The following is a 13,694-nucleotide window of genomic DNA, read 5'->3' on the forward strand; positions in this document are numbered from 1 at the left end:
ATATTATTTAAACAGTATATTTCTGTTTTTTTTTTTTTCTTTTTTTTCAGAATATAGACATGCATTTTTTAGAAATGTGATCTAGTAACATATTTGACTTGCACTCCAGCAAAAATACAAGAAATGGTTGGTGTTATCAGATTAGAATTTGGTTTATAATCAGTTCTCATAAGATTAGAAAAAGTCATGAAGCATCAGACTAATATTTTTTCAAGCTATTAAAAGGGCCTTGGGGTCTCTGAGACTCCAAAGAGAACATGAGGGTAAAGACGGAAAAATGAACACCTAACGAAAGTGAAGCAGTGCCCACCAAGACCTTCACTGCGGAGAGAAAATATTTGGCTGCCTCAAGCCATGATTGCTGTGGCCTTGTGAGTTAATGAAGAATGAAAGAGTGAGAAAGAGGGAGAGGCTCCTCTTCGCTTTCTGTCAGTTGATGCTTTCCCAGATGAGCACTTACAGACCCTCAGGACACATGGCTACAATTAGGGGCTATTTTGTCCTTAAAAACATAATATGAAGGAGGAACAAGACTCTTCAAGGTTAAGCCTGCGTCTTTTGCAGGGATGCGAACAAGAGGATTTACAGAGATTTAGAGACTTTAGAGCCATCTCGGCATGTTCATTTACGGTAGATAACAGAGAAACTGGACAGAAATACTTTAAGGATTGAAGGCATTGTATGCAACATATTTGTCAAAATGGCTCATTTCTGTCTTGTTTTTTTTCCTCTTTTCATTTGTATTCAATGTGTTTAACTCTTTGTTTTACCATTGTTATTGTAGTTTAAATTACTAATTATCTTAATGGTGTATGTACTGCTTTTGCCTCCAACCAGGCTGTGCCCTCTTCCACCTACGAGATGCCCATCCCCGTGAATAACCAGATATACCCAGGCAATCATAACCTGCTTCCACTGGCCCACCACGGCCTGCAGAGAAACAGCATGTCACCCGGGGTCACACACAGACCACCTAGTGCAGGTAAAAACACATAGGACACAGTTTGTCTAAAAACGAAAAAACCTATTAATTAAACTTCCCCAGTGAAAAATATATATGTTTTTGAAATACATTTACTTTATGCTAAGAAAACTACAAATACATTTTTATATTTATGTACTTAATAAAATGTACTGCTACTGTACTAATAGTATACTAAACTGGTATACTTAAAGTCTGCTAAATTGGAACAACTGATTTTGTACTTAACCCTCTTTAATTGTGTAGAAGTAGTGCTGAAGTCCAACTTTGTATATTTGAGTGTGCTTAAGTGTAACTTTTGCAAGTATATTTCAAGTACACTTTAAATATGTTGCATTTCAAGTCTGATATTATTCAAAGATCATACAATCCTCATCAACGGTGACATTAAAACACATTTTAGACTTTATATTAAATATGTGCATTGTGCACAGGTAATATGCCAAGTAAAGTTTAATTATACATGTAAAATCAGAAAGTCTCGAGTTATCAGTAAATATGTTAATAGATTTGAACTATACTTATTATGCAATAAATGTATTTTTCTTTTTAACTAAGGTTTCATTGGCACTGGAACTTTTCTGTTTTGCAGATGTAACCAACACTAAAAAAAAAACAATTATTAAAGATAATTTTACAAGAAATTAAAATGTTTATATTAAATTAATATATTTATATTTCGTTTACTTATAACTGTTTACTAAAAATGTGTGAGTTAAAATCATTTCTACACCTTTTTCAGACATTTTCAGGAAAAAAATACTATTTTAAAAGAATTATTCAAAATAGTATTGCAATTACAAATTCTTTTTCATGCTGGCTTCAGATTTTTCGAAATAATTAACCATTACCAATATTTAATTGAATAATCAGCATTCCTCTATATTTCTATCCACTTTTGGCCGTTTGTTATTGTTGTGATGTCTTGCTTCATTAGACAGAGTCTCTCACCCACAGCTCTGTCATTAAAACTGCTTTCTCCTGATGCAATCAGCTCTGTATTCCAGGAGCGCTTAGCTAAATATGATTTTTGGCCCAGTCTGCACACCTCTGACCACACTTGCTCTCCTGCATGCTTAAAAATAAAAATGTGTAATTTTTCTTGGACACCGCAGCCGAGCCCCGCTGGCCACATTGCTTCCCCCTCAGAAAAGTGTGCTGAGGTGGAAAAGGACAGTGTTTTGTTCTTCTCAGACACACACACACACACACATCTCTGTCACCTTATATTAGTCTTTCGGTCTCCATCGCTCTTAAACGCGCTGGGAGGGAGGAAGATCTCTGGGGCTTGAGGGAGTTGAATAAATGACCTGACAGTTTTAAGAAGGAAGATTTTGTGGTAGGATGTGGATGTCAGTTGCTATGAAGTGAGTGAAATCTCTCTCTTTCTGTCTTTCTCTTCCCATGCTAGGTGGTCTGATGGGCACTGATCTCTCCACTGGCGCGGGCACCAGTGCTGGTAAGGACGGCATCCCCACATACTACAGTATGTTCCCTCTCCATCACAACTTTTACTCAGCCAATAACTGCACAAATTCTCTTCCAGCTCTAACCAGCCTCACAAATTTTCAGCAGAACGTTCTGTTTATAAAAGCTGGGCTTGTATTCACAGTCATTTCTTTGCAGACTTCAGTCATTAAGTGACCTGGGCTGTACTGGATTGGTTCAAACCCAATAGCCACAGTAACTGAAAAAAAAAATCACTTCAGTTCCTGCAAAATAATTACTGTACATTATTGTTTTTGTTCTAATGTGTGTATCAAGTAGCATATGCAATACCTTCAAAAGTTTGGGGTTGGTAAGATTTTTGATGTTTTTAAAAGTCTCTTGTGTTTTTGATGCTACATTTATTTGATCAAAAATACAGTTAAAAATGGTATCAGTGTGAAATATTACAATTTTAAAATAAATGTATTACAATTTAATAAAATAGTTGTTTTCTATATTAATTAATATATTCATATATTATATAAATAATTTTGTTCTATTTTTTGTACTAAAAAAACAAATAATATATTTAACAATTTATTCCTATGTCCACAAAGCTGAATTTCCAGCTGCCATTACTCCAGTCTTCAGTGTCACATGATCCTTCAGAAATCACTCACATATGCTGATTGCATATTATTATTAATGATCAAATCAGTTGTACTGATTACTAATGAATATTTTTTATTATTTTATTATTATCTTTTTTTTTTTGTGGAAACCATTTTTTTTCTTAATGAATAGAAAGTTCAGAAGAATAGCGTTTATATGAAACAGAAATATTTTGTAACATTATAAATATATTTACTGTCGTTTTTATCAATTTAATGCATCCTTACTTAATTAAAACTTCTTACAAAAACAAAAACAATAACCTTACTGACCCTAAAACTTTTAGTATTTGGTTTTAACAATTTTCTTGCTGAATTTGTCAGATTTGGTGAAATCAGTCTTCTATATAGTTTGTCCCTCTAAGCTTTGTAAATATCAGAGTGTTTTATTAGTAAAGAGGTAAACAAGCATACTGGCATTAACCAGATGCTGCACTGTTTGACCCGTCTCCTCTGTTTGTTTGCTTAAGCTTCTGTCTGAACATGACAGCACACAGCTCTCCTCTCACCCTGTACTTCTGTATGTCTTTTGTATGATAACGACTATCGTATATTTGGAGTGAAACATACTTTACCAAACATACTTTACCTTTACCATATTTTATCAACTAGCAGCCCAGTGCTTTTGAAACATTTGTACATGAGTTTATGTATACAAGAACGATCCACTTGAAAGGGATAGATGTACAGTCGCAGTGGTGCTTTGACTTGTGTTTGCCTCTGAGTCTATGTGGAAGTCTGTGTATGCGTGTTGCATCTGCATGTGTGTGTGTGTGTGTGTGTGTGTGTGTGTGTGCGTGTGCGTGTGCGTGTGTGTGTGTGCGTGTGTGTGTGCAGCTCTGCCGGTCTTAACCACTAACCAGTGGTCACTACAGAAGCATGGCTTGGATATTTAAAGCAGGACAGTAGATGTTTTGAACTTGGCTTTTGAGTTGCTGGGACACAGCTGGGTAACCTTGTCTAGCCCGGGGTCTATTGTATGAGGGTAAGGGTGAGGTCTGTCAACTGACCCCCTCTCCTCACTGTCTCGAATGCACAAAAGTACCACTTGTTAGTGTGGCCCTGCTGTCCACATTCAAGGTCTATAGCCATCAAATATAGCCACTGTGCCGACTACAGGCTGACACAGGGCACAGTGTGGAGTTGATGTAGGCCACAACTCTGGAAACAAGAGTTGAAGAGAGTCAAACGACACAAACGGTCTCAGTTTTAATGGTCTAATAAAGGATATTCAAGTCTTTTTTTCCTTTCTCCCTTAGCTACCTCTTGATTCTTAATGCTATTCAAAAGAGTATAAAAACTGAATACATTTATTCAGCAAGAATGCATTACATTAATCAAAGGAGACAGTAAAGTAAAAAAAAATAATAATAAATGCTGTCTTTTCAATTTTCTAATGATCAACTGTTTTGCAGCATTGATAATAATAATAAGACATTTTACTATAGCACCCAATCAGCATATTAGTATGATTTCTGAAAGATCATGTGACACTGAAGACTAAAATAATGGCTGCTGAAAATTCAGGTTTTTTAGATTGTAATATTATTAACTTTTTTTTTTTTTTTTTAATCAAAAACATTCAGCCTTGGTAGACATAAAAGGCATAAACATTAAGGGAAAAAAAATTGACCAGTAGAGTCTGTATATATACGGTATATATTATATCTGAATAATTTTTTTCCCAAGTTACCCTATGTACTGTTGTTTTGACAGCATGTTCCATCAAGAGTGTGTCATGGTATGATGTTTGTCACAGACAGTTATTTGCTCGGCGAACACCCTGGCATTCTCAGACAACCACAAATCCTCTTCTACGTGTATTTATGTATCTGTGAAACATAGGGTTGTGCTATGAGATATGGAGAGGTCAGCCAACACATGAGAAAGTGAAGCGGCCAGTCTTTTTTTTTTACCTCTTAGGTGGAGTCTCATAGCAGTGTTTTTCTTTGTGTTTTTTTATTTTTATTATTATTGTTAATTTACTGTTTCCGGGCATCTGCTCCCACCACACCTCTGAAGTTCTTTCAGTTGCTAGAACCAGGGCTGGCCTGAAACCTCAACACCGAATCAACAAACACGGACAACAGGATCCAATGAGGCCGTTACACCACAACAAGAAATCAGAGACATTCCAACTCGCAGGGAAAGCGAGCGTGTACTTAACCACACTAGCCGGTCAGCTTGCTTTGACGCTGGGAGGAAACTTAGGCCAAGCCCATTTACAGTTCTCCTCTGCAGAGCCCCAGAAATAGAATCGGCTCCTTTATCATGTGTACACATCAGGCGATTTGTGTGTGAGGAGGGGACCACTCGTTTCTGGGCAGCTGTAATTTTAGCACTTCCCCATTGTGAGGGCGAAGGCTGGGCCACAAGCGCACAGGGGAGAGACTTGTGTGGCTTTTGCGAGGGAAACGGTGTGCGTCAGAAGATGGACACTGTTGTGGCCTAGCGCGCTGGTTTTGGCTCTCAGATGCCTTCTAGAACAAACAACTTTAAAAGTCAGTGAATGGAATGAGAGAAATTAGTTTTGTGCTACTTATTGGCCACCTGAATCAAGTCGCCAAGGCTCATTTTATGTCTAGCACACGTCGTCCGTCTGTCTGCTCTTGACGGGTCACTTTAACTCTTGCTTGGTATTGCTGATCATTAATGACGGTGGCCTGCTTGTTAAATAGCCTACACCTCGGTCTGTGCGATCTGAGCACTCCATGTGTTTCACGATTGGCTCAGGGTGTACTGTACTGTACAAGGCTATTTAATTCATCTGCGCACATCACAAAATCACAGGTTCCTATGGTTACTGGAGCAGAAGTAAGGCCAGTCTCTATGAATGCTTCTATCGCTCTGTCCTTTTGTGCAGTAATCATTTGCATTTGTCAAATGGCTTAAATCTAAAAAAGGTCCATATGCACAGTTATACACTGAACCTTATATATGGCCTGATTTGTTGAAAGACTTTAAATGAAGATTTTGACTTCGGTACAAGACATAAATACACATATCAAAATTAAGGTTAGACACTTATAATTGAAGTGAATTTTTAAGGATTTAAGGATAAGCAGATATGTTAAGCATATAATTTTATAAAAGCACTTACAAATAGTTTTTTTCTCATAATCATGTCAACATGCATATTGTTATTGTATTGTGGCTATACTATAGAAAAAAAGTGATTTTAATGTTTACAAATTGTCCCAGTTATTTCCATTGTAAGTTTATCACTGTAGTGACACTGTTAAAAAAAATATTAATATATTTAAAATACATTTATGTTATACAGTTCAAATCTGTTAACATATTTAGTGACATATCTCTTGAGACTTACTGATATAAAAAATATATAATTTATTCAGAGTACTACCTTCACAATGCAAATTTCATTTTCTTATAATTTATTAAGTACATAAATATGTGAATGTATTTTTAATTTACTTAGCATTAAATAAATATATTTAAAATTCATTTTAGTATAGTCACTCTAACTTTCACTAGGGGAAGATTTTTATAATTGCTATTTATTTTTATTATTATTATTTTAGAGAGAAAAAAGCAGGGATAAGTTTTTTTTTTTTTTATCAGCATTATGCCACAAGTGCTGTGGATTGAGTTCAACTTGCACTGAACCCCTAATATTCATTTAAATGTGGAAATATATTTTTTATCAGATGCATGGGATCAAATGCTGTGTTATTTCCTCATCTCCACTGTGAACAATGAAGTGTAGCTGTTTAAGTGTTTAGAGAAGAGCTCAAACCAGCTGTTTTTTGAGCCTCGTACTTCACTATGAGGAGACAGGAAGTGTACCAGTGCACATGGCATTAACATCCACCCGCTCACACTTGTACAAACACAGTCTCTCACAATCACACTTACTCTTCCTGGTTCCCGACTCGTGTCCTCCTTATTTTCCTTGAATCGTGCAAATTGCGCTTTCAAGACTTCTTATTTGAAAACAACAAAAACCATCGCCTTCAAATTAAAGAAAAATCACCATGGCGAAATTGCAGAGGACGACATCTGCATCTAGTTTTCCTCTCGAGTGTATGATTGGGAAATTCATTTATGTCTACCGTATAATTCCTAACCCTCTTTTAAGAGGCAAAAGCCATGCAGCACTCCACATTTTCCCCCTCGAAAGCAAAAAAAAAAACACTAGATGGATTTGGATTGAAACAAAGACTCTGTACTCTGTATTTTTTCCAGTATAATGTACTCTCTCTGGTTCTTTGGAGATGATGAAGTTGGGTTAGCAATTGTGGATGAGGAATAAAGATTGCTTGTCTGATCCATTTCTGGTAGTCATAAGAGAAAGCCACATGTGCACACATGTATTTGTCATTGATTGCCAAATGATGGCCTTCACTGTCAATACTTAAGGGCCATGGATTTTATGTAATTTATAGAGACTGCTGCTTTGGGAGATGAGATGTGATAGTGGCAACCTTCCCATTGTGCTCCAGATGGGACTTGGAGTGATCTTTTACAGTTGAAATAAAGGGTCCTGAAATGACTGGAATATCATTCAGAATCCATTTTCTCCCTTATATTGTACATTCAAATATTTCAAAATTAAATGTAATGGATTTGCAGGATTTTTATTCATTCCAAATAAGGAAATGAATTTGTCTTACATTAAGTTTTTGAACAAAAACATCAATGTTCTTGTCAAAAAATAAAATTTTTAAATGAATAATTTTTTTAAATGAGCTTTCTAATTAAGTTTCTACTGTTTTGCTCTTATTTGACATGAGCTCTTAAAGCACCAACGCATGCCACCTGTCTCTATTCATCAAACACCTGCCTCCTTACCGCAAAACCATGAGAGGAACAAATGAGCCTCATCTCTCTCCTCTCTCTTTCTCTTCATCTACCCACACTCCACATTTTCAACTCTCAACTTTTTTTAAAGAGACATAATGCTGCAACAGTTTGCTCAGAAACAGAAACATTCTCAAGCAATCTGTCATCAATTCGGTTTAGCTTTAGACCAAACACCTCATCCTCTTTACATTTAGCTCACATAGACCTTTGCACTCTTTAGAAAGACTAGACTTGCATCATATTTTTTACCAAGTTACATTTTAATACTTTTTAGAAAATATTAGCACAAATAATAATGAATTAAACCATTAATCTTACCAGTGATTGTTTTTTGTTTGTTTGGTTTGGTTTGGTTTATGTTTTATGTTTTATGTTTTGTGTTTTTTGTTTGTTTGTTTTTATGTTTTGGTTTGTTTTGTTAAAAAAAAAAAAAAAAATTCTTTTTTTTTTTTTTTGAGGATCACATGCAGGGTAATTTACTACTGTTTACCCATTGCAAAGAATGAATTGTGGTTGTTCAAAGCCATTTTTTTAGCCCTTTACATCACTATATATGACAATTAAATAAATATAAATTTCTATATATATATATATTTTTTTTTACATGCCTTTTACATTTCTGATTATAAAATTAATAAGATTCATATATTTTTAATCTATATGAAGTAAATAGTTATTAAAGGTTTTACAACTAATGAGTGATTATGTAATAATTTGGATAAATAAAATAATGTAATGGTATCTCATATTAATTTCAAAGTCAAAATGTTGCTGTTTTTAAAATATTTTGTACTACCTTTTAAGAATTTCAAGAAAAATAATGTAGCTTATCCTTGATAATCAGTTGAATCAGGGAACTTGGATCTTTTTACCCAGAGGCCGACAAAAACCATATTTTGAATCATAATGACATATAATGATTCATGAGTGAAAATCATCCGAGCGTGATGGGGTGATTTGGGGTAGCTGAATTAGTCTGGTTTGGTTCGATGGAGGGTGAATGAGAGGGTGTGTTTACTAAGTGCTTGGTACAAATGAATGAGTGGTGGTGGAGGTGAAAGTTGTGTGAAATGGTGTGGAAACGTCGAATTGAAAGAGCACATTCTTGGTGAAAGATGGTTGCAATACTCCAGAACGGATAAAACGGTGTTTAATGGCTGCATGTGGTGAAGGCTCACTGGAACCGTGTGGAGAGCTGCAGACAGGCTTGAATAGAGGCTTCACAGTAGATGACGGTGGAAATGGTGCATTCTGGTGCAGGCGAGAGAGTCAAATGAAGCTTAAATTGTGTGGCATGGTGAAAGTTTGATGTACTTAATTTGGTTCTCTTGTGTCTAACGCCTTTTCCCCTCCCTTTCTGTCTCACATTAGGAAATGGCTATGGAAACCATCGTAACTCTCCAGGACTTCTGGTGTCCTCCGGAGGCATGAACAAAAGCATGCAGGCCAAGTCCCCTCCACCAGTGAACCTGGGGATGAACAGCCGTAAACCTGACCTACGAGTTCTCATCCCACCCGGGGCCAAGAACAACATGCCCTCTATTGTAAGTTCATGTGTTAGGCATTACGTTTTACTAAGAGCCCTGATGATACAACCCATGCACCCCAGTTCCTTCATAATCGTCTGTGGTTCTCCTGTCCTTTCTTCTCATTTCCTCTCCAGTAGTTTCATAAACTAAACTTAAAAGAAAATAGAGAGTCCTTCATAATCAGTCTCCTCAGCTTTGGTGTTGTTTAGCAAAGTGCTCACCTGTAGGTTCACATAGTCTCATAGGTGGCCCTCAGCTTGACTAATTCTGGATTTATCACCCTCCCTTTACTGCCATCAGTCTGAGGATGTTGACCTTCTGTTGGTAAGTGACACTGTAACTCAAACCCGTGACACGGGCTAATAGACCTGAAGGGAATTTGTCATCCTCATGTGCATAAAAAACGAATAGCGTGCCCTAAGATGTTGTTTAGCTTATTGTTCTTATGCAAATATAGTGCACATGCTGACCTGGAAAAGTCATATTAGTGAATAAGGAACATTTACACAGCCAAGCTCCAGAGTGACATCTAGTGGTCATAAGAGCCTCATTTTCAGGTCTTATTGACCTCTCCATCTCCACCTCTGCTTTTCTTAATCTCTGTCACATCGTTCAGTCATCATGCCAGCACCACAAAAGAGGAAAAAACACCTCCAACCCTCTGTTGCCTTGGAGACCTTGAGTTTCTATAGCGACCAATGCCCTATGAGGGATTGGAAATCATAGGTTGAGAGGCTTCAGTGGTGCTTTATGTCAAGCGATTATTTTTTCATTCTTTATTTTTGGGGGGATGTTTTGATGAAGATGCAGATATGTTCAAGTCTGTTGATGTGATAAGTCATCTATATGTGTTCCTCTGCTCTCTTCCTCTTCTTCTAGAATCAGAGAATAAACAACTCTCAGTCCGCGCAGTCACTGGCGACCCCCGTGGTTTCTGTAGCGACACCTACTCTACCGGGACAGGGAATGGGTGGCTACCCATCAGCCATTTCCACCTCATATGGTACTGGTAGGTAGCACTTGACCTGCTATTAAAACTATATTCACAAACACTAATAATAAATACACTTTGTACTATATACTGATTTCACATCTTAAGCATAATATTTAAAAAGTTTTCAGATAGAGGAATAAATGTTATTTTTATAGTTATATCACTTTAATGTTTAATTTTTATTAATAAATAAATAAATAAAATGTTTATTATACAAATAATATAATAATTACTGTTAAAATTACAATCTAAAATACTGTTCAGTGATCTATTACTAATTACTGTAAAATGACATAATTAGAATAAAGAATGAATACATTTAAACATTTAATTCGTTTATTTATTGATTTACTTATTAATTTTTTTAATGTATAATTACTTTATTAAACCCAGATGAAATTAATGCAAACTCTCTATGCATTTAATTCATTGTCTATTATGGATGTAAAAGAAATCTTGAGCTTTTCAACCTAAACCATGAAATTTGAGATTAAAGATTTTCTCTCTCTATCTCTCTCTCTCTCTCTCTCTCTCTCTCTCTCTCTTTATAGAAGTTTATTTTATTTCTAAGTATAACAATATTGCAGTATTAAATATATTATTAAATATAAGAATTACACTTTTTTAATATTTGAAAATGTGTATAGATTATTAGAATTAGAATTAATTGTTTTTTTCTTAATTTGTTTTATTTATTATTATGCTTTTTATTTATTTATTGTTTGGCTATTACTGCGTTAAACCTACACTGAATGCAGAATCTCATTGATTTAGTATGTAATAGCTCTGTCTCTCCAGCAGGCGGAGACATTGTTATCCAAATAAGCAGCACGGTAGTTTCGGATGCAAATGTTAACCCAGGTCATGTGTTTTCTTTTAGAATATTCTCTGAGCAGTGCGGATCTCTCCTCGATATCTGGCTTCAACAGTGCCAACACTCTGCATCTGGGTTCAATGAGTGGATGGCAGCAGCATCAGATCCAGAACATGCAGCACTCTGCTCTCAGTCAGCTGGGGTAAGTCCAAACACACATGCACTTAATCACCCATACACACGTCAAATAGCCAGTTTTAATTCTTACGCACTTAATATATGCAACTTTCTCTCACTGTTCTTACTGTTCTATATAGAAAACTTTTCGCAATTCTGCAAAAGTTGAAGTATTGTTAAAGAAAAGTCCGTGATTTGATTGTATCTTTGGCACCTGTGTACAGGAGTGCACCAGCACTCGTTCCGATCCGTAACCCGCTTCATTTCCTTTCCTTCCTACAGAAATTGCTCTAGCACTCACTTATGTCAGGGTTCAAATCTCTCCCTGCCCTCTACTCAAAGCCTGCACATCAAGTCCGAACCTGTTTCTCCTCCTAGAGATCGATCCAGCAGCACCACGCCCGCCGGCTATGGCCCGCCACTGTCCCACCAGCAGCACCAGGGCCTGCCCCCACAGGGGCGACAGGACTCGGGCCGCTCCCCGGCCGACAGCCTCAGCAGCTGCGGCAGCTCACATGAAGGCAGCGACCGCGACGACCACCGTCCCGACTTCCATACGCCATTAGGATTGGGCCGGCCCGGTCTGGATGAGCAAGACAGCCCATCCATCAAGCGTGTCCGCCTCTCGGAGGGGTGGGCCACATGATAAGCCATGCCTCCCTTGGACTGCCCCATCCTCGATCTTGACCTCCCCATGCGAAGCAGCTCACACGCTAATCATTGCTCTTATCCTCTGATTTGCTGTAGAGAGGGGAGGAAGTGCTCTCGAAATTACCTGTATTTTTATTATTATTATTATTATTATTATTTCAACAGATTTTGTCTAATATACATATTGTTGTGATTGATGGGTTTTCAGGGAGGGAAGCGGCAAGGAGGACTGATACACCAGGGTTGGGGAGGGTTTAGTGGGTGGGGTTACTATGCATAATATGTGCAGTGTGTGGAAAACAATGTAAAGAATTACCATATATGCATATATATTTACACGTTGTGTAGGTGTACATGTATGCAGAGTAACAAACCAACAAAATGTGTCAGGTACTCTCGGATCTTCTTCTTTTTTTTTTTTTTTTTTTTTGCAAAGTACATGCCTCAGTGATGTTCAGCCACAAGAGGAGCACAGCAGAGAGCGTATCGCGGAGGTGACAGCTTAGCACTTGAGTCGTTGTACCTGTACAATATGTACAGATTCCTTTTTTGGTGCCACTCTCTTCAGGAGGGCCTCTTCGCTAAATGTATGTTATGGGTGACAATGTCATGTTGCAGGTTCAACGTATTGTACATAGAGAAAAGGCTGGGACACGGGGGAAGGGTCAAGGTTGCTGATTTCACACAAACATAACTGTTATGCAAGAATTTCGAAGGATTGTGCAGATATATGTGCAGGTTCTTTGGTTAAGTTATGGGGGAGTGGGTATTTCAGAAAAAAATATAAACAAAAAACTCTCCTGCTGATGAAAGAAAATAGTAGGACAGGGATGAAGGACTTTAAATTAAGAGCCATGTTACTTCAGTCTGATGACATTTTAACCTAGGATTTGCAGTTGTTGTTCAGTATTAAAATAAGAAAAAGAGAAAAAAAAAGTATGATACACTTGCTTATATTTTCATATCAAAAAGGAATACAATGCAAAGCATTTTTGTGGCTTTTTGTAGTTTATAAGAGCCAGAATGTGTTTTGATAGCTTTGCTTATATGAGAAATGAAAAAGGATGAGAAACCTTGGGCTTTTCAAACCGTAAGCCACGAAAACTAAGACAGTGAACCCTTGCTTTGCTCAGTGTTTTTCTCTCTCTCTCTCTTTCTTTGTAGAAGTTTTGTTTTTAAATGTGTATTTCTAAGTATATTGAATATCAATATTAAGAATCTTTTTTTTTTTTTTTTTAATCTGTGAAATTAACATGCTTGTGTATAGCTTTCTAATATATGAATATATATGATAAAAAAAATATGGTCATAATGTTTTCCCCATTGTGGGGATGTGCAGTTGCATACGTTTAATCGTTTTTCTTTTCCCCTTCTTTTTTCCCTTCACCGGATTGAGTCTTTCAGGGGCAAATGCATTCAGAATGATGCTTTCAAATTTAAGTTGCACTCATAAACATGACCCCCCACCCCTTTTTAATAAGCACAAAGTATCCACTTTGGTCTGGAATATTCACAACATTTTCCAGTGTCACATTAATAGACATTGCACTGAAGATTTTCTAATATGCGACAGCACAGTCATAGATACCTCATGACTGCTTGTGTAAGCTTATATCATCAGTTA

General features: G+C 36.7%; 1 protein-coding gene across 7 annotated transcripts in view; it reads left to right on the forward strand.

The window, feature by feature from the left end:
* mef2cb (myocyte enhancer factor 2cb) overlaps positions 1-13,298 on the forward strand; it is a 75,246-nt gene extending 61,948 nt beyond the window's left edge. For 3 of the 7 annotated variants that reach the window (XM_059550165.1, XM_059550164.1, XM_059550167.1), the window contains 6 exons: positions 838-982; positions 2,394-2,468; positions 9,277-9,449; positions 10,314-10,443; positions 11,309-11,444; positions 11,702-13,298. In XM_059550165.1, the coding sequence (XP_059406148.1) occupies positions 838-982; positions 2,394-2,468; positions 9,277-9,449; positions 10,314-10,443; positions 11,309-11,444; positions 11,702-12,065 (1,023 nt within the window). In that variant the 3' untranslated portion in view covers positions 12,066-13,298. The remainder of the gene's footprint in view (positions 1-837; positions 983-2,393; positions 2,469-9,276; positions 9,450-10,313; positions 10,444-11,308; positions 11,445-11,701) is intronic. The other 4 variants (XM_059550169.1, XM_059550168.1, XM_059550170.1 and 1 more) reach the window with 2 other exon arrangements.
* The last annotated feature ends 396 nt before the right edge of the window (positions 13,299-13,694 follow it).

Source organism: Carassius carassius, chromosome 5 (genome assembly GCF_963082965.1).
Source record: "Carassius carassius chromosome 5, fCarCar2.1, whole genome shotgun sequence".
Classification (NCBI taxonomy): domain Eukaryota; kingdom Metazoa; phylum Chordata; class Actinopteri; order Cypriniformes; family Cyprinidae; genus Carassius; species Carassius carassius.